The sequence below is a fragment of the Arvicola amphibius genome, chromosome 9 (assembly GCF_903992535.2).
Source record: "Arvicola amphibius chromosome 9, mArvAmp1.2, whole genome shotgun sequence".
In the NCBI taxonomy this organism is placed as follows: Eukaryota; Metazoa; Chordata; class Mammalia; order Rodentia; family Cricetidae; genus Arvicola; species Arvicola amphibius.
Window position 1 is genome coordinate 105,330,703 of NC_052055.2, and position 22,340 is coordinate 105,353,042.

General features: G+C 42.0%; 1 protein-coding gene across 1 annotated transcript in view; it reads left to right on the forward strand.

The window, feature by feature from the left end:
- The window catches only part of Ctnna3 (catenin alpha 3), a 1,277,532-nt gene that overhangs the window by 17,248 nt on the left and 1,237,944 nt on the right, over window positions 1–22,340 (forward strand). The window contains exon 2 of the mRNA XM_038342272.1: window positions 557–749. Coding sequence (XP_038198200.1) covers window positions 557–749 — 193 coding nt within the window. The remainder of the gene's footprint in view (window positions 1–556; window positions 750–22,340) is intronic.

The window sequence follows — 22,340 nt, forward strand, 5'->3', positions numbered from 1 at the left end:
ACTCCCTCTGTCTTCCACAGTCTTACTGCCCTTGGCCCGTTGAGGGTCCTTGAGCCTCTGTGAGCGGATCACGACCTTGAAGGCTGTATCTTCCCACTGCTGTCTCCTGGTGTCTTTCTACCTCCGCCATCCCAGTGCTGGGATAGCAGATGTGTGCCACCACACCTGGCACGAGCTGTGGTGGGGCTCGAACTTAGGATCTCATGCTTGCCAGTCAAGCACCCTATCCACTGAGCCATGTCACCAGTGTACTTTGCCCATCGTTCCACGTCTTTACTAAACACGTATCTTTTTCCACACACCCAGAGTCCTCTCAGGCTTTTATCAGTAGTAAAACTTGATGGGGTTCATAACCAGGACTCTCCCTTCTAACCTTCAGTTGGGATTCTTGTGGCTGCCCTTGGAGGAATGACTTGGTTTCTGAGGATGTAACAACAGTCCCTGGAATGAGTCCTGTTACTGGGACATGATTCTGTTTCTTCTGTACTGGTATCTCTCAAGGCTGGGTTCCCCCACCAGACATTCAGTAAGTTCCTTGTGTTTTCTCCAATTTTAGGTTACCACACTCGTAAACTGTCCGCAGAACCCTTCCAACAGGAAAAAGGGACGCTCTAAGAGAGCCAGAGTTCTCCTGGCTTCTGTGGAGGAAGCAACTTGGAACCTGTTAGACAAGGGGGAGAAGATCGCCAAGGAAGCAAGGGCTTTAAAGGAAGAGCTCACAGCTGCACTCCAGGAAGTTCGCAGAGAGAGTGAGTATCCGGAAGGAAGGCAGCAGCAGCCTGCCTATCCTCAGGGTGTTAGCTGCTGCAGTGGATTTGTGGGTGTTTTGTTTTGTTTTATTTTGCAGGCTTGAGTTTATTAGTCTTGCACACAGCTGTGAAGAGCGAGCTGTGGGAGGCAGAGTGGCTCATTAGGCAGCTCCAAGGTGGTGTCCCAGTCCTGGCTCTTCTCTGGTTACTGAGTCTCTGAATACAGCTCCCCACCTCCAACAATACTGCATTGCAGCTTCTCCAAAATAACTGGAGAGGTTTAATGAAATGAAAGATGTCTTTGCCCACACACAACAAATTGTAACATTCTTTATAAACAGTCGGGAGACATTTCTTCTCTGATGGGCTCAGATGTTTTCTACTTTGCAGTGTTTGGAAGCTTAGGTTTACCAAGCCCCCCCACCTCCCTTTTTGGGGTAAAGCTTTGTGTAAACTACATATAATCTATGCTGTGCTTTGCCCATGTTACATAATAAGAGCATATATTCTGCCTTTTGATGCTTTACTATGATAACACAACAATCAGCCCCCTCCGAAGATTACAAGTCTCATCTTCAGGATATTTAAAACAAGATTTTAAAAAAGTTAATTTGTGCCTATGGAGGTTCATTTCTTCAGTTGCTCTTCACAGGAGTATGTGAAGTCCAGAGGATGCTGGAGTATCTGTCTATCTATCTATCTATCTATCTATCTATCTATCTATCTATCTATCATTTATCTGTTTATCTGTTCATCCATCATCTATTTGTCTGTCTGTCTATCTATCTGTCTGTCTGTCTGCCTATATCTATGTATAAATGATCTATTTATTTACTTGAGACAGGGTCTCTCATTGAATCTGGACCTTGTAGTTTTGGCTGGCTGCTTATCAAGCCCATGGGAACTGCCTATCTCAGCCTTCCAGTGCTAGGGTGATAGATATGCATTGCCACACCCAAGGTATTTTTTTCCATTTTCATGTGGGTGCTTGGGATCAGAATTCAGGTCCTCCTGTTTGCTCTGGAACCACTATATCCATGGATCCATTTTCTAGTCCTGAAAGATATCTTTAAAAGAACTATTTGATGATTTTATGTTTATTACTTTTGCTGTAGCTATTTTAGGAGGGAAAACAAAATAGAACTTTTTTGTTCAACTTCATAAAAAAATGTCTGAGTTGTTTCAATGTTTTTCTCCCCTAAACCCTAGTACAATTTTAAGAAAATCAGAAAGAGCCGGATATGGTAGTACTGTGACTTCAGTACTCAGGAGGCTGTGGTTGAAGGATGGCAAGTTCTTGACCAGCCTGAGCTATCTCGTGGACACCCTTGGTGTGTGTGTGTGTGTGTGTGTGTGTGTGTGTGTATGAGAGAGAGAGAAAGAGAGAGAGAGAGAGAGAGAGAGAGAGAGAGAGAGAGAGAGAGAGAGAGAGAGGGACAATATTTCCTAATAAAAATAAACATAACAGCCAGTCAACCTTAAACCAAATACAGATCTAGGGGATTATGTTTATATTGTAATTTTTAGGTTTGTACCTCTTAGAGTCAATTCTGTTGTGCGCATTTGAGGTGTGCAGCATAGTGTCATGGGATTCATGTTGCAAATAGTTTCTAGCATGGAGTACGTGGATGTAGACCTCCTCTCACATGATTGACCCCCACCTTTTGGTGACAAAGCAGCTTAAGGCACTGGTTCAAGATGATCCCTTACTGGCCTTTACTGCAGCTCCATGGTTCATTAGAGCCCCAGCTCCACTCCCCTCACTTTGACACCTTCTGCCCTTCACCGTCCCCATCCCCTCACTGCTCCCATCTTCTCACCTTGTCATGGTAATCACTGTATTTGGGTTTTCTCCCACTTTTCCTTTTAAAATTACTTTTGTTAATTATTATTGTATGCGCATGTGGAGTGTCTGTGTGTGCGTGCATGCGTATGTATGTATGCACACAGCATGTGTGTGCAACTCAGAGGACACCCTTTGGGGGTTGCTTCTTGTCCTCCACTGTGGGCTCGGGGACTCTGATGCAGGACAACCATTTTTACCTGCCGAGCCGTCTCACCGGAGCTCTGGGGCTGGCTGATTTCACGCAGCAAACATCCTCCGTTTTTAGGTTGTGGCAAATGACAGGACTGCTTCTTTTAGAACAAAGACGAATTGAAGCCATGTCGTATACTTCAGTTTCTTTATCCACCCATCTATCAGTAAAAAGGAAATTCTCAGAGAAGTCGGGGGTTTTAGGGTTGTGCAGTAAATGATGCATAGTTTTCTATTATAGCATGGAATATATATCTAATATATATATCTATATTCATGTGTGCCATATGTGGCACATACAACAGACACACTTGCTGAAGTGTTTTACTCTGATTCTTTTGACATGTGGAAGGGAACCACTACCTCTTTAGGGAGGGAGGGAATCATGGACTAGCATGTTTCTGGAATCCAAGGAATGCCCACTGTATGGAAAGCAGAGAGCCACAGTGAGGACGTTGTGCCCCCAACTTGGAAGGAATGTTAGAGCTGAAACAATGAAGAATGGATTATGATCTAAGTGACTTCATGTGACACTGGAAGCATATTTTAAGCATTTAACTCTTTTATTAAATGGCCTTTGTCTAGTGGCATATGAAGGGCTAATAAAAAGCAACCAGTAATTGTGGGGTTTTGGGAAAAGTGGAAAAAAGGATTAGAAGTGGAGGTTGGTTTTATTGATGTAGTTATTGACTTATTTTCAAGAAGACCTTGGAGAGTGGTTCATAAAATTAACAGAGACCTAGAGTAGTTTTAGTCTAATTATGAGATTCTGTCCTTCTCTGTTTTATTGCCTTCAGTGGATTTACTTATGAGTAGAAAGTGATAAAAAGGAGAACATCTGTGTTCCCTGGAGAATGTGGCGGCAGAAGGTGGAGCAAGGATAGTACAGGGCACAGATGAAGAAAGGAGATACATGGAGGTGTGTGAATAGTGATACATGGTCTGTGTGAATAGTGGTTTTGATTATACACACCTGGCAGTATGCTGAGTCAACTAGAGGTTCTGTATTCTTCTGTCTTACCCCAAAGACTGTTAAGTTTTGCTTCAGCGAATGGTTGGTAACTAAGCAGACACCAGAGGGTTCGTTTAACCTTTTAAAAAGGTTAAGTCTGTTTAATTTTCCCATCAGTCTTACAGAGGACTCTTAGTCTTTGGGATATAGTCTTTAGTTTCATAGTATGGGTTCTGAGGCATTTAAAAGGATTATTTGAAGTGTTGACCAAAGCTATTTAGCACAGAGGCCGCTGTTTCTGAAAAGAGTACAATTAATAGAACAGTACAGCCTCTGAAAAGTCTATTTATACTTATATTTGTACTTGCTGGGCCTTTAGCATTGCCTAGCACATGCTGTGGAATTTTAGGAAAATTCATGTGAGATTTCAAAGTTCTGTCTATCTGTAGTTTTCTCTTCCATGAGATTTTTTTTTTCACCTTCAGAAGAAATGCCATATGATGCTATCTCTCAGCGTGAATTAGATTTTCTCTGGCTTCTGCTTGCTTTCCATCATCACCACGTGACCTCCACGGCTGTTATTTTCTCTGTTGTCTGTGAAAGCAACAGTTGAACATGTTTTACTCCACTACTTCCAGACCGAGAAGCAGTCACCTTCGTCTTGATGCTCTAATTCTGTGCATATGACTTTAAGTTGGAAATGAGTTCTTTTCAACAAGTTGCTTCTTTACCCTCTGGACTCCATGGCGTCTATTGAGGATCTAGCCACCAGTCTTACTGCTACCTCTTTTAACTTACTGAACTTTTCCCCTCTGTCTCATTTTAAAAATTATTTTTCAGCTGGGCAGTGATAGCACAAGCCTTTATTCCCAGCACTTGGGAGGCAGAGGCAGGTGGATCTCTGTGAGTTCGAGGTCAGCCTGGTCTACAAGAGCTAGCTCCAGGACAGCCTCGAAAGCTACAGAGAAACCCTGTCTTGAAAAAAACCCCAAAATATAAAAACATGATTTCTCTTTTTCTTTCAGCAATACTATTAGAATCCACTTTGACTTGGTTTTCTTGGTGTTTATCCTGTTAGAAGTTTCTGGCACTTTCAGTACCACCTGTGTGTCCTGGTGTCCGTGTGTTGGTGTGTGTGTGTGGAGGCTGGAGGAGGGTGTTAGGTCCCCTGGAGCTGGAGCAGTGGATGTTGTGAACTGTCATGTAGATGACGGAAATCAAACCCAGGTTCTCTCTGCAAAAGTCAAAGTGTTTTCTCCACTGATCCATCTCTCCAGCTCCAAGAGAATAAATACACAGTGTATTCATAGGCATTCAGCACTAGATGCTATTCTTAGTTACCGGGTTCTTAATTTTCTTTTCTTTTCTTTGTTTTTAGTTACTGGGCTCTAAAAGTGACACTTTGCCCCCTTCATAGAAATCTAGAATGACACACGATGTGCTGTGGAGGTTGAGATAACCCATGCTAACTCACCTTTGCATGAGAAGCTTATTGGCAGCGTGCATTGTCTTTCAGAATCAATTTTAAAGACAAATAGCAAACAGAGATACTGTTTATTTTTGCTAATGATCTAGGCACAGTAGAGGAAACTGTTAAAATTGTTCACACAAGACCACAGCTCTCTCTTTATGTTTTTAATTATAAAGAATGAGTTCTTTATCCTATAAAACAGCCGAAAGTAATATTAATTAGGGTAAAATAGTTTTTATACAAACATTAACTTCCTTATTGTAACAATAGCATAGTTTTAGTGGTGAAATAAAGTGAATATAAAAGAATTGGTTTCTTAATGTAAAGGGAAGTAACTAAGCTGAGATTTCAAAAGTGTTTGGGGAAAGAGGAAGGTTCAGTTGTTTTGTATACAGTCCACACATGCCAGCATGCCTGCTCAGATGGAGAATAGCACCAACCCTGCCTCCCTCTGCAAATGCTTTAGTGTGAATTATCTGGGGCTGGAATGTACAGCCTCGTGTCATCAGTCTTGGTAGTCGTGTCTACCAGAGCCAGCAACTGCATACAGGTAATACTGACTGCATGTTCATGTGTGGGATGGGAGGGACCTGCAGATGCACAGGCTGCATGTTTATGTGTGGGATGGGAGGGGACCTGCAGATACACAGGCTGCATGTTTGTGTGTGAGATGGGACCTGCAGATGCACAGGCTGCATGTTCATGTGTGGGATGGGAGGAGACCTGCAGATGCACAGGCTGCATGTTCATGTGTGAGATGGGAGGGGACTTGCAGATGCACAGGCTGCATGTTTGCGTGAGATGGGACCTGCAGATATACAGGCTTCATGTTCGTGTGTGAGATGGGAGGGGACCTACAGATGCACAGGCTGCCTGTTCATGTGTGAGATGGGAGGGGACCTGCAGATGCACAGGCTGCATGTTCATGTGTGAGATGGGAGGGGACCTGCAGATGCACAGGCTGCATGTTCATGTGTGAGATGGGAGGGGACCTGCAGATGCGCAGGCTTCATGTTCGTGTGTGAGGTGGGACCTGCAAATGTATTGGATGCCCTGCCACTGCCGAAAGACTTCCTTTCCAATTTTACTTATGGGCATCTACCAAAGTGGTCACAAACCAGTTGGAGGGATGATAAGATTGGTGAGGAGCTCTTGAATTCATCAATGGCTTTCTCTCTCCTAGATATAGATGGTGGCATCTTACACTAAAAGAAATGTTTTGCTCTCCAGTGTGCTTATTTGAGAATCTCCCAGAGGCGAGTGTGTAGAACTTCAGCTTAGAGCTGGCTGTCGATTGCATCATAGTGCATGGCTCAGGACTATTTCTGGCAGACCCTTCCCTGTGGTAGAAATTGGAAGCTTGTTCTTGGTGGGAAGTAATCTACCTTCCCCCAAACGTACATTCTCTGGTCTGGTGAGGGGGCTCAGGTGGTAAAAGTGCTTGCTGTCAAGCCCAGTGGCATGAATTTGATCCTTGGGACTCACATGGTAGGAGGAGAGAACTGACTCCCAAAAGTTGTCCTCCAGCCTCTATTGGCCAGCCGTAGCATGCAGGTGCCACACACTCACACACACGCTAATATAATGTAATGAAAATAAAAACAGATACTCCTTGTATTTCTCATGTACAAAATGTAAGTATTTGGGTTATATTTTCCTTAGAAATTAACAGGTATTTTTAATCAATTCAAAGTTATTGAATATTGGTGAAATAGATAGGGTATATATTTCAGTACATTTATACATGTAATGTATAATGTTTAGGTCAGGGTAATTTGTATGCCCACAATCTCAGGCATAGATCTATTTTTTTCAGTTCAGAATATTCAAAATCTTACTAGATTTTGAAATCTTGCTAATATTTTGAAATGTTCAGTTAATTATTACCTCTAGTTACCTTCCTGTGCTATAGACTGTTAGAGATTATTTTATCCATTCAGCTGCACCCTTGTATTCAAGGTTTATTTTCTGTTCATCTTTCTATATTTCCTCAATTTTTCATCTCCATGATTTCTAAAACCTCAGGTCTATAGATTTATTTCTCACCAGGAATTAGGAATCCAGAGTCTCCATCATTCATAACTGTGGGATAAAATGATTGTTTTAGACATGGGAGAATGGCATCCTGAAGACGCCTTAGTCTGCCCATCAGTGTGTGGGGCACATGCTTTACCTACAAATGCCACTGTACAGTTCCCAGGGTGCGTCTCTTTCCTCTTCTTCCTCCTCCTCCTTCCTCTTTTTTGAGACAAGGTTTCTTTGTGTAGCCCTGGCTGTTCTGAAACTCACTCTGTAGACCAGGCTGGTCTCAAACCCATAGCGATCCACCTGCCCCTGCCTCTGCCTCCCCAAGCACTGGGATTAAAGGTGTGCACCACACTGCTCAGCACTGTGGATCTCTTAAAATGTTCCTTATTGCCTTTTCAATTATTCAATGCATGTTTTAAAAATATTATTATTATTATTATTATTATTATTATTATTATTAGTTTTATGTGTTTAAGTGTTTTGCCTACCTGTGTAGGTATAAGCCAAATGCATGCCTAGTATCCACAAAAGCCAGAAGGCGGCCCTGGAACTTCTGGGACTGGAATTACAGTTGTGAACCACCAAGTTAGTCCTGGAAATCAAACCTCTAGGCCCTCTGGAAAAGCAGTCAGTGCTCTTAACCACCGAGTCGTCTCTCTAGAATCTCAATGAATGTTTTGAGGAAGGAAGTAAATAATGCCTTAATGAATCACTGGTATCCATTCTGTATCACCTGTATTAAATAAGTCTGAAATTCAACTATATTAAATATTCATTGTAAAGGAAGATAGCAGCTCGGCTTTAATGAGCCATTCCTTGAATAACTGGTCAGCTCCATCTACTTTGCTCAACCATGTTGCAGTTATGGGTTTGATAAAATGTTCGGTATTTACCGCCAATTACTGACAGCATATGTCTGGGTTCAGAAGCAACAGCCGCTGCCCGCATTATTTCCACCTATTGATGTGTTAATATCGCATGCCTCCGACTGTTGCTGCATCTCCAGTATTCTTAGACAAACATCAAATCACAAATATAACAGTCTTCTCACTAAATCCTGAGATTCAGTAAAACTCTTCACTGGAGGGGAAATGTTGGGGGCTGTAGACCCCTAGCCCCTTGACTTTCTTTGCCTGCCTCGACCTTTTGCCTGCTGGAGCGAACTGAGCAAGGGACCCGCCTGCAGCTGCTCGGAGCCTGATGAGTCTGCAGCTGAAAGATCTGGAGAGCTGGGCGTGGCTAAGGATCCCTATATAAGCTTCCCCCGAGCACAATAAAGCTGGCATTGGCATTTTTGTATGGAGGATGACCCGTGTCAGTGTCTCTCTCTCTCTGTGTGTCTCTGTGTTTTTAAAGTCTCCAGCTTAGTTTCTGGCTCGCATACCGTCTTGTGATGGCACAGGTGCTACAGGACCATTCGGCTTTTTACAGGGAAAGACAAACTAATCCTGGAACATATTTTAACAGACACACGTGGCGTTCTGTAGCTGGCAGAATGTTTATGGACACAGTTCCACTGGAGACGGCGAACTAATTAGCCACACTGCCTGTAACCCAGTAGTTGCTGGAAAACACTCAGCGCAGTACCACCAGCATCCACTTGAAAACACGACAGTAGGCTTTTCTTACAGTGCATTTGATTCCTTGGTACACTCTTCCATGTCACACATGATGAGGTGTGCCGGCATGTGGGAAGTCCTTTATATGTATGTGTGCAGCCACCCCCGTTGATAGTCCTTGAGATGCTGGACCTATGACAGATAGACATTCTGATCTGAGGAATAACAGCAGTGCCAGTTTTGAAAGTATGAGAGATTCCGAAGGCAATCCACCATTTCTCTGATGTGTGAGTCATAGATAAGAGCGGAGATCTGATGCACATCAGCAGACCGCTTAGCCAGTGGTGAGCCATCCTAGACACGAAAACGTGGCCTGAGATCTCAGTCTGCAAAGCGTGAGTCATGCACCAGCTAGGATGCTGCTCTCCGTGGTCAGAGAGCAGCTGCCTTTCTCCAGTCTTTTCATAGATGCTGGTATCATGCTGAAAGTGATCTATGCTAATGCCTACACAGCACGGGCCTGAATATTATGGGTTGTCGCACATCCGACTACAAAAGAGTGCATTAAGCAGCTGGCAAGTGCTCAGGGTCGTCGTCTTAGTCACCGTTCTATCGCTGTGAAGAGACCATGACCAAGGCGGCTCTTATAAAAGAAAGCATTTAGGTGGGGGCTTGCTTGGGTTCCAGAGACTTAGTCCGTTACCATCACGAGAGGGAACATGGTGGCATGGAACGTGGTGGAGAAGAGGTTGAGAGCTACATCCTAATCTGTGAGCAGAGAGAGAGAACTGAATTTAGCATGGGCTTTTGAAACCCCAAAGCCCACCATCACTTCTTCCAACAAGGCCACACCTACTCTGATAAGACGTCCCTTCTCATCCTTCTAATCCTTCTAATCAAAGAGTCCCTCCCACTCCCTGGTGACTAAGCATTCAGATAAAGAAACCTATTGGGGCCCTTCTGATTCAAACCTCCACAGTGTCCTAGTCCATTCCTGTGACCGTGACAAATGAGCTGAGACAAACAGAGGACTTATTTGGCTTAAGATTCTAGGCTGTGCTCTGTTACTGTGGAAAGGTCAAGGTGGGAACTTACACAGCGCATCCACCACCATGAGCAGAGAAGGCAGGCAATGGATTATTGATTACATGCTTTCTTCTCCCTTATGTAGTTCAGGGCCCAGGTTAGGGAATAGTGCAGCCCTCGGTGGGCTGGGTCGATCAGTAACGGAGACAGTTCCTCACAGATGTGTCCATAGGTCAACCTAGATGATTCCTAGATAATAATGATGCTCTAGGTAATTCCTCATTAAGGGTCTCTTCCCAGGTAATTCTAGGCTGTGTCAAGTTGACAGTTAGAATTAACCAGTATAACCAGAAATAAAAGTATCAAGGATATTCTTGACTATTCCCGTTTCTTCAGTTTTAAAGAAAATTTTTTTTTAATTCTTTGAAATTTATCTGGTTCCTAGCCTCCCACCTTCCCTGAAATTACTCTACTATTACTCTAGAGTGATATTTTGCCATGTGCTCATTCCTCTTCTCCTTCACTGGTTCTGTCTTTACATGTGTTAGCTTGCTTCCACCTGATGACGGGCAAGAGCTCACTAAGCAACTCCGCTTCCTGTTTCTCTGTCCTCTTGAACTCACGTCCTCACTTTACCTTGTCTGTTGTGGTGCACGGATGATTTATTGTTTAATATAATTTACATCGGCACGCTTTAAGCTCTCTTCTGCTTCTCTGCTCTGTTTACTATATCGAGACTTTGCCTGCCTTCTCTCTAGGACATTACACATTGTGTCCTCCACCTCCTCCCTCACTTTCCTCATTGACTCCTCCCTGTCGTTTCCTTGTATGTTTTCCTCAAGCATTAGCTTTAGGAAGGCTCCGTCTCCTCATTTCCTTGAGAAGCCTTTTCATTTCCGTGGACTTTATTCTAATGACAACACTGACAACTTTTAGCGCTCACGGAAAGCTCTACCGCCAAACTCTGCCGGCTTCTTTTTGTCAGGACTCTGGTAATATTGCAGCTCACTTCCATAGAGCATCCTTCTTGGGAATATTTGATGTGCAGCACAAGAACCTAAACCCTGGTCCTGAAACTGAAACTCCCCTTCTAGGAAATTCTAGGTTGCATCAAGCTGACAGTAAAAACCAACCAGCACAGCCTCGGTGAATCCAGGCATGCTACGGCTCTCCGTATCAAGAAGACACTGTTTCTTAACATTTTTCCCTAACTGCTGGCTCTTACATTTTTTTCTTACCTCTTCTTCTTCTGGAACATTCTTTGATCCTTGGATGGAATGATATAGGTATCCCGTTTAGGGCTGAGCATTCCCCAAGTACATATTCTCCATACTTTGACCAATTATGAATCTCTGCATTAACTGCTGCTTGCCACATTAATGATTAATTTTTGACCATTTATTTTTTTATTTTGAGGCAGAATCTTGCTATATAGTAAGATAGTCCATGAGCTTATATGGACAATCCTTCTTCCTCAGTTTCTGAGTGCTGGGTTTATAGGCATAAGCCACAACCATGGCTCTTTGTTTTTTGTAAGCACTAATACTTGCAAACGTGCTGATCATTAATTTTTAATATTGTGTATATGGCTAGCATTATATTTCTTATTGAATACTGCTCTGATAATTACCAGCTGTGCCTGACCACGGATGAGAGTAGACAGATGTGTGGAGCCAGAGCTGTCTCCTTTAGAGACAGGAAGCCAGCCTTTGCTGTGCTTGAGTTCATAGCCATTGGCCACAAACACTGGTATCCTATACTTCACCTAGAAGCATAATTTATAGGTGAAATATAGTTTTGAATCCTTTGGATTCTTTCATAAATTTGATCATGTGCTGTATTGAATTTGGCTGAGATCTACAATATAGTTAATAAGGTCTCAATGGATAGGAATTACCAAGCTCTATTGATTTCCTATGTTCTATTACTTAGGGGCCTGCTTGTGTGGGGCATTAACAGAAGCAGCATCATTTTGTTTATCTGTTTTAATGCTTGTTTCTGAATTAACTACACAGTAGACAACTATCAATAGTTTTGATTTCTTTGGAGAGAGCTTTATGTATTATGAATCCCAAGGGGAATTTTATTGTTCAGAGCTACGATGCTTTCAGGCTTGGGAGCTGGTGATGCACAGGCAGTGATAAATTGAGATACAGTCAGTTTTCTGGGAGTCAGGAAATGGAAAAGACCCAAAATAATATAATATAATACAATACTCAGAGCTAGAGATAAAGATCTTTCTCTTTCCCCCAATTTGTATGTGTGCATTTTGGAAAGAAAAAACAGCGCATTTCTTTTCCTGGGAAAGGGGTTGATAAGGCTCCAGGAAAATGGAAAAGACAACACTCCAGAGCTTCTGTCTTCTCACCCTCCTGAGATCAGGCTATGAGACAGACGGGCTCACCTTTCCTGTCTTATATGCTAGAGCTGAAGGAGAGGCCCCAGGGAACTCCTAAAACTCAGGCAAACACGTTTAAGAACAAAAGGACAAAGAAGGAATATTACATTATGGCCTAAAGAACGTCGTGTGTTAGAGAAGAAATTCTAATGTCAGGTTTCTTCCTCCCTGCCTGCTTCTTCAACCTACTCTTCCCTGGACATTTATTATACCAGCCTATAAATGTTTATTGTCCTCTGATTTCATAAAAAGCAGAAGTTCTGATCCCTTCCCGTTATGAGATTAAAGTAATAGAAATTAATTTTAGAGTTATAGGAATAAATGAGCTGCAGATGTTATAAAATCTTTAAATGCACAAGTGTAAGAAAGCACAGACTAGGGGAGTGGTCAGAATGAAGAGATCTGGTAATTGTTCAAAAGATGTTGAACTTGGTTCTAACCTGTGCATATTTCTGAGTAAAGCATGCACATCATTACTGTGGAGATGCGATGGAAGACAGACTCTCCTGCACTTCCTGCGTCTTTCGTTCCAGCACCACTTGGGGAACCTTCAGTGCCCCAGCCTCCTCTCAGAGGAAGCCCTTCCACCTTTTATCTCCTCGTGGTTACTCTGTAACGTTGTGTGCTGATAACACGTCCCCTTGACTGGTCAACCACAGAGGTCCTTTTATATTTACTCTTTTCTGACATAATAATTTTGTTCATATGTATATGTCTATCTCCCACCTGATCTTGACTTTATTTTCTGATGATGCATTGCTTTTAGATTTACAATTATCCCTGTTGCATATGCTGTCATTTCTAGGCAAGGTCCTGACTCTGATTTATAGTAAGAACAGAACCCACTCCATCCGTACTCTCTTCCCTCTTGTATCCCATCATTCCCTTCTAACTATATTCATTTTGCTGAGGATATGCAGTAACAATGAAGTTATCTGCTTTTGCCCATCAGTTGATAGTAATAGTTGAACAGCAACACATGACATTCATGCTATTATGGCTCTCGTGTCTTATTTGCTGCATGGTAATGTACTACATTAAAACTGCCTTCAGTACCAAGGGTTCAGTGTTGCAACCTCAGGCTAATCAAGAGAAAAAGAGTCCATGGGTGAGGTCAAATGCATTTTCTCTTTCAATTCTTAACATTATGTTACTTTTAGGGCTGGAGAGATAGCCCAGTAGTTAAAGGCACTGACTGCTCTTTCAGAGAATCCAGGTTGAATTCCCAGCTCCCACATAAAAGCTCAGAACCGTCTGTAATTCTAGTTCCAGGGGATCTGGTGCCCCCTTCTGGTCCCTGTGGGCACTGCGGATACATGGTACACAGGTATTGATTGATGTGTGCCACCCCCTAAAGGCATACCACGTCCCTTATTTAGCATCTTTTTCTTCTTGGCACTCTCCCTCTTTCTTACCACAAGACAGCATTGATGCTCTCTTTCAGGATATGAAGAGCTTTACTCTGGCATTCAGTAGCGCCTTCCTTTCTCCTCAGATAACCTCCTACATAATGGTGGGAAAAGGGCCCCCAAATGACTTGAGGAAAGTGACGAACTTCCCCTGGAACAGGGAGCACAGTGTTCCACACACAGGAACTCAACCAGTCACCTCGGCTTTCAGATCTGTCACTGGGCTCTGTCTTCTCTCTCCCAGTAGTTCCCAGACAAGGCCCCTTATGCTCCTGCAGACAGACTCCTCACGCCGTGTTCCAGGCTGCAGCTTTCTTTTCTTGCCTTCATCTCTCAACACCATCCTGTCAGAGTTCCATCTCCTGGCTCCGTGTTAAATCTTATAACGCCTATTTCTTTTTTGTAGTTTTATATTTTCACCTGAGTGAGGTCTGTAGAAATACGTTGTTGAATAAGAGCACTCAGGGTGTTGAATGGCCAAGATGAAGTCAGCAGTTAAAAGGCATTGCAAATAGTTCACTGAGGTCAGAGGTTGAGTTAGATGGAATTAAATAACTTAAATACTCACTTATTTAGCATTGGAACTACCCTTGAAACGATTGCATTAGAGAAGCAAGGAATCAAGACAGCTGCCAAGATTTCACACAGCTAATAACTATTATAGGCTTAATTGTTGCAAGGCATAGAATTTCTGGGCAGGTGTCTGTACAAAGTGAACACTCTCCTCCTCTGTATTTCTAGATTAATGTTAATTCTTTTCTTTAACAATTACATGGAGCTGGAGAGACGGCTCAGTGGTTAAGAGAATTTGTTGTTTTTGAAGAAGATCCAGGTTTGGTTTCCTGCACCCATGTTTGGGTGACTGACAACTACTTGGGACTCCAGTCCCAGGGAATTGGGTGCTCTCTTCTGGCTCCATGAGCACACACACTCATGTGGCACACACATAGACAAGCAGACACACATACTACACATAAATAAAAATAAAAAATCCTAAAGTGTAAAAATTGCATTGTGTGTGTGTCCACACGTGGAAGTCAGAGGACAGTTTATGAGAGCTGAGTCTCTCTTTTTACCATGTGGGTCTTGAGAACTGAATTTAGGTTGTCAGGCTTGGAAGCAAGTGTCTTTACCCACTGAGCCATCTTACTGGTCCTAATGCTATTCTTAAACATGGGACTCATTTGCTATAGGTAAATAGATGAATTATCTCAAGTATCTGGGAAGTCACTTAACTGTTCCAAATGGCCATGTCAAATATAACAAGAGGAGGCACAACTGAGTGGTTAATCACTTTCCTTCTCTTCCCTCTCATGATTGTTACATCAAAAGCTCTTCAATGAATGACAGGCTGTGAATAATTTCTAAGCATAGAGAGCTGCCTTTCCTCCATACAATGCCACACCTTTTCCTTTTTTTTTTGTTTTTTGAGACAGTGTTTCTCTGCAGCTTTAGAGCCTGTCCTGGAGCTAGCTCTTGTAGACCAGGCTGGTCTCGAACTCACAGAGATCCGCCTGCCTCTGCCTCCCGAGTGCTGGGATTAAAGGCGTGCGCCACCACCGCCCGGCTAATGCCACACCTTTTCAAAAGCACTTTGAGATTTCAGTGGACACCTTCTCCAAAGTCTACACTAGGACAATGAATAGATCTTGTTATCCTAATTTTAAGAGTTTCAGAGGACACACACACACACACACAGAGAGAGAGGGGGGGGGGTTTAGTAGTACAGGTCCGACAAGGTGGTGTGGATTGGGTCACCTGATCAATTTCAACTCCTTTCTAGTGTGACTATTTGGAAGACACCATGCCACAGAGGTTGTAAAGCTAAACAACAAGCCCAGACATTTTCTAGACTCACTGGTGGCTAAGAATGTGGCCCCAAGAGGCTGGGAAGGTGGCAGTAAGTGACAGCGATGGATAGAGGGGCTCTTCTTGCCGTCTAGTGGCAGGTGCAGTTTCTAGGTCTTCAGTGTGATTCCTTGCATCACAGCGTTGAGTGTAGGTGATGGCAGAAGTACGGTTCCCAGCAAAACACAACTGTGGTGTGTGTTAGAGGTTTATCTTTGCTCGTATTTCTGCCTCAAGGGTGTTAAAGTTTGTATTTCTGGTCCTTTACTTTTAAATTTAGCTAGGGTGGATTCCACTATTTGTGATTAAGATTCTTTTTGACTCATAGGCCAGGACTCAGTTTGTGTCTTGGACAAAACTACATTAATTAATAATGAAACTGAGATCTCTTAGACAGAATCTATTTAAAAAATTTATTGCACTTCATTGCATTTATTATTGGTCAGAGGGCATCTATGGGAGTCATCTTCTTCCACCATGAGGGTCCCAAGAATTGAACTCAGATCATCAGGCTTGGATGCAAGGACTTATATCCAATCATCTCCCTCACTTAGAATTAATTTTTAAATTATGTTTTACTAAATGTACAGAATTTATTTAAATTTATAATTAAAATTATTGTATAGAGCAAAAGACAGTGACCCAGCCAGAAAATTCTCCCATAGTAGGTAGTACAATAAAGGGAACATAAACAAAGACCAGCATATCACTAGGGATCATGGAAAGAGAGTGAAGAAAATTAGACAAGTAAAATGTTTAATCATAAAAGTTAAAAATCTTTAACAACAATCACCCATTATCTCCACAGAGATCATCTTATCAGCCGAGTTACAGCAGTACACACTCTTAGATAAAGCTCAGACTCGGTTGGAAATATTTGGATGGATGCTGTCAACTTTTGAGATTGTATATTTTCACAATCCCTGTGACTGTCAATTATTTTAGTCGCTGGAAGCTGAAAGTTAGCTGTTGACTGGAACCTGAGCTCCAGCCTGCTTCTCTAAGAGGGCGGGCGTTTGACCTTTGCTACAGTTGGTGGTCATCATGTCGTAGGAGGCGACAGGGAAATTCTTTTCTCCTTGGTGTGTGCACGTCCTCCCATCTGTTGTGTGGTGTGTGCACATCCTCCCATCTGTTGTGTGTTCTGGGACTGCAGAGTGGAATTTCTAGAGGACATTCTTCTTTCTCAAGGTTTCAGTACCTTTCCCAAGATACTCTAGTAGTAGAAAATGGGTCTCTTAACATTCAAGTCACTGCTATTTCTCACACACCAACAAGAGACATTTGGGCTAGAGACTCTCTAAATAGTTGTTATATTTTAAAAAGACTATAAAACGTCTAGACTTAGCTCTTTACCCATCGCGTTCCTACAGAACCAGAGCTTGTTAACCCATCCCAACAGAACCATTAAGAGAGAGGCTGATTTGACTTCAAAATACTAGTTAGACCAATTGTTAGTGTAACTCGTAAGATTAAAATTGATCACACAAGACAGTACAAAATACAGATGTGAGGAACACCCTTTGGGCTTGGTTCTAAAGGATTACTGGGAGGAGGTGCATCTGTGTGTCTGAAGGGTCATCATGGAGGGAAAGGAGTTGGTGAACTCAATGCATGTTCTTTACAGCTGATTGGGTTTTGTACCTTTTCTTTTTATCTCACCCAAGTACACTCTGCTTTAAGATCAGTTCCAAATTTGCAATTATGATTGAGCGATAGAATCAGAAGTTGCAACAGTATTCTGTGTCAGTGAGTTTTAGGTTCACAGAACAAGTAAAGAATCTGAAAGCAAAAAGGGATAGTTACTAAGGAAACAACAAAGGAAGAAAATTATTTTGTTACAAACTATTAAAAAATATTTCTCAGGAGGCTCAGACTAGTCTCAAACTCATTCTATAGCTGAGGCTGGCCTTGCATTCCTGAGGCTCCTGGTTATACCTCCCAAGTGCTGGGATTCTCTGTGAGCCACTGTGTCTGGCCCAGACAGAGTTTTACATTAAAATTATAAACATTACTCTAAATGTTTATAAGGTTATAAGTGTCATACCAAAACCAACTTAAAACCCATAAGAGTTTCTCCAGCCAGCCACGAGTATGCGCATATCTTCCAGGGTCTGCAATAACACGAGTCTTTGGACGGCTAGGGTGGAGTCTTGTATGTTCTTCTATTGTGCTTTTCTTTTCAACACTAGAGACTTTTGAGGAGACTTAAATGTATTTGAACATCCATTCTCCTTACCTAAGGCTCTCAGTCTGTAGTGCTGACCCCAAAGAAGGATCTGGGGGCTCTAATTCCCTTTACTACCAATGAAAAATTCTGTTGCCTGCTTTTTTTGACCAAGATTTTTGACCTGTCCTTTTTTTTTCTTAGGTTTGCCATTTACCCAGTTCAGTAAATACCAGTTTCAGCCATGCCGGGAGAGAGGCATTTGAGAATGAAGGTCACTATTGATAGGCTACTGGCTAGGAACAGTCGAATCTCTGAAATGATGTGACCGATAACAAGTTTCATAATAAATTGAGAAAGGAGGTCCTGTCGCAGCTCCACAGTTAAGGAATTGTTCTAGAAGTCTCATGGGAATAGCTTTGATTTTTGACATAATAAATCTTCACACGAAAAGGATAGAATGTTAATGTGATATGGAGACTACCTTTGACTTTTAAGAACTCTATGCGTATCTAAGACTTTTCTGTGGGGAGCAGAACGTTTCATTTGTTTTCATTGTACTGTTTCTATAATCTTCGTATTTGCTTGATGATTTTGACACAGAAAAACATGGTGCGAGTTTCTAGGGACTTTCTATAAAGTTGGTGAACTGGCTAGGCGAGCTGGAGGTTGAATTAGTTCTTCACTATTATGCTTTGAAGGGAGAACAAAATAATAATCCATTTTGGGATTATAATGGGTTAATTATTAGAGATGGTTTAATTAGTTTCAACTGCTCAAATTTTTTAGTTTAGCTAATAGTATTCTTTGCAGGGTATCCAGGGATCTCCCTGTATGCCACTCTGCATGCTCATTCATTACTATATTTTTTTAACTTTGAGGTTTATTTATTTATGTATTTTGTGTATTTGAGTGTTCTATCTGCATGTAGGCCTGCATAGCAGAAGAGGGCTCCAAATCCCATTATAGGTAGTTATGATTGACCATGTGGGTGCTGGGACTTGAACTCAGGTCCTCTGGAAAAGAAGCCAGTGCTCTTAACCACTGAGTCATCTCTCCAGCCCCACTATTTTTTTTAAAAGATTTATTGACATTTAAAAATTTATGTCCATGCATTTGTGAGGATACGTTTATGTGACTGAAGTTGCCAGTGGAGGCCAGAAGAGGATTCCCTGGAGCTGGGGTCGGCACTGTGAGTCACCTAATGTGGGTGCTGGGAAATTAAGGAGTCCTCAGGAAGAGCAGCACACTCCCAAACACTGAGTCGTCTCTCCAGCGCCCGCTCATGGGTTCTGTTGCAGCAGAGACCTCCACCAGCAGCCTTCAGTCAACCTTTCAATAATCTTGAGTTTCCCCAATCCCTAACCATGGGAAGAAACTAGTAACAACATGCACACTGCCTTTCTACTGTTTCCTCCTAGGAGCTGTTCCTGTGTGTAACAGTTACTCCAGTGATCACTTCCAGTAGCACAGATACGCAGCCACTCTTGTTTCTCTTGCTGTGCTCTTTGGTCTTCAATGTCTTGATACTGACTACTACTAAACGTGTACCAATCAAACAGTCTTGATGAAAGACCTTACTAAAACCTTAATATAGATGTAATTATGCTTTAATAATTTAGATTGTATTAACTAACACTAGAAAATCTATTTATGTGCTTATTAGCCATTTGTATTTCTTCTTTAAAATGTCTATTTAGTGTCTTTGCTTATTTAAAGGTCAGATTAGAGTTGGAGAGTAAGCTCAACAGTTAAGAACAGTTGCTGCTCTTGCAGAGGACCTGGGTTCAAGTCCCAACAACCACAAAGCTGCTCACAGTTGTGTGTAACTCTAGTGCCAGGGAGTATGATTCCCTCTCTGTCTTCATGAGCACCAAGCTTGAATACAATGCACATACATACATGCAAGTAAAACACTCATACAGATAAAAATAATAAAATAAATAAAAGTTGGTTTATCTTTTTATCATTAAGTTACACGCTTTAAACTAGAGTTTTTCTCATTTAATTCAGTTATAATATCTACTGAGTAACACTTATTTGGTAGACACTGACTTCTGGCCTTCACCATAACAGGGAGTGAGTTAATGGAGGCTTGCAAATTACCAGAAGTTTTCTACAGACTTTCTGAAAAGTCAGGGTCATTGAATTTATTTTCCTACTTTGAGTATCACCTGAGAGGATGAACTTGGAAGCTTTGTTAGCAGTCTTGATATGTGTGTCAGATTCTTGGCAAACTTACCTTTGTTTACAACCATATGCCATCAGAATTGCAGGTGGAAGCATGAAATGTGACATATTTTGATTTTAGGAGAGTTATCTGTCTATGTTTCTTTCATTGGTTAATTAATAAAGAAAACTGCCTTGGCCCTTTAAGAACAGAAAATTAGGTAGGTGGAGTAGACAGAACAGAATTGTGGGAACAAGGAAGTAGAGTTAGGGAGAGACGCTTCAGGCAGTCGCTTGGTGAGTCTCCATGCTGCTCCTCTCCGAGATGGACGCAGGTTAAGATCTCTCCTGGTAAGCCACAACTCGTGGTGCTACCCAAATTACTAAATATGGGTTAAAGGAAGATGTGAGAATTAACCAATAAGAGGCTGAAACTATGGGCCAGGCAGTGTTTTAAAAGAATACAGTTTCCGTGTAATTATTTCGGGTGTAAAGCTAGCCGGCAGCCGGGTGGCGGGACGCAGCCCCACCGCTTCACACTACAGATTGGCGCTCCAACGTGGTCACTAAATCCACTTAAAAACCTTGCCCGCTTGGGAAAAAAAGTACTCTGAGACCATGCCAATGGCTCACTGCTCCCTTCCTGCACCTGGGCAGATGGCGGAATCAGGCTTAGGCGAGCGGGACAGCATTTGCGGATTCCTGCCGCCATAGAGAGAGAGGTGTTTTCAAACTGCGCGGTGCTCTGCGCCTCAGATTCGGCTGTGACTTGGATTAAAAGAGTTTCTGTGCTGCACGCTCAGTCTCAGAATTAAACTGCTGAGTGCGGCTCCAATGTCGACTGCTGTGTGCCTGGAACTGTGTGCGGCTCAGGGGCACCAAATGACTGAGACAAGAGCGGATCTGGCTCTGCTCCGCCATGCTGAACTGTGCTGACCTCAGGCAGGAACTATCGGAATTACCATAATAACAGCGCAGTTAAGGTTTAGACTTGGCTGTAAACAGGCAGTACCATATTACCCCTGGCGCAACTTAAGATTTTAAAAAGTGGTTAACCTTTTAAGAGTGCTCCTGGATATTAAAAAATTACAGATTCACAATAGGACAGATTCAGACATATAAATGTACGTAGGCTTGAGAGAAGAAAAAAATATAAAAAATAAAGTTAATGCCTTAAAAAAAAAAGGTTAAAGTCTTTAAAGAGACAGAGTACAGATAGTTATAGATTAAAAGAAGTAAAGTGATAGAGTAAAAATAAGCCACGTAAAAATGGAAAATTCACAGAGAGTCTGGATTATGTATTTTGTTGTGTTTTCTTTGATTTTTTTGACTGTAAAGGAGCTAAGTACAGAGAGACATTTCATTATATGGGCTGCCAGGCTAGACCAGAATGGACATCTTAACGGTATGACTTCAGGATTTGGATCTAAGAACATGATGCTTTGGAAAAGAGTTTCTTCTTTTGTTTTCACAGAGGACGAGACTCTGTGGATTGCTTCTATCCCAATATGGTATGATAGACCACGCCCTCCTGAAAGGTTGCTGTGAACATCTTCAAAAAATTACTTCACTCAACTGCCAACTGAGAGGAACCTAGCACACAGGTTATACCATAAAAGACCTAAATAACAGCGCCCCCATTCAGCAGGAAGCAGTTTGGAGAGAAAAAACTGCGCCCATTTTCCCAAATATTGCTTATAAATGTTCTTTTACATTTAAAGGGGGAGATGATATAGATATGAATTTGCATTGGTATAGATTTTAAGGTCAATTTTGTTATATGTATATGTATTTCTGATCTTGATTAAGCTATTGTGATTGTAGTTCATTTTAAAAACTGTAATGTATAATTAGGAAATATAGGTTGTTAATGGATAATCATTGATAATAGTTAAGCTTGTAGTCATGTTATTAGATTTTCTAGATATGTAGAGATATATTTCAGTTAGATAGACATTCTTCATATCTTTCAAAGACTGCAGAATATGGCATTTAATGTTTTAATAATTTAGGGTTTTTCATGACAATGAGACACGTCTGCTCCCGGCAGCACCAATCTACTTCGAGAGGAAGATGGGCATCGAAGAGGCTACTTATGGAGTTTGTTAGCCATTTGGGCAAGAAAATGCTCTTGCCTGGACTGTTGCATAAACTGGACACAAGGAACCCACAGAAAGAGGACTGATGAACTTGCCTAAAGGTGAGATGGTCTTTCGGGGTTCCTGATTCATGAAAGAGTCTGCGAGACGTTCTGCAGGACACAGCAGAAAGTGACTGAACTGTCTTTGGAATTTCCTGCTTCATGAAAAAGTCTGCTGGACACTATGGGCCTGAAGGCTGAAGATGGATGCCTCAACGGTACAGAGGAACTTTGGGTGACTGTCCAGGCAGCGAGTTGTCTCTGTCATTTCTAGAGTTTTATAAGTTACTTATTTCTTGTTTACTTAGGTAGCATTATATCCTTCTGGAGTCTTTGATGGAGTTGAAGAATAAATAGATAGTTATAGCTTTCCTTAGTTATGATAAAAG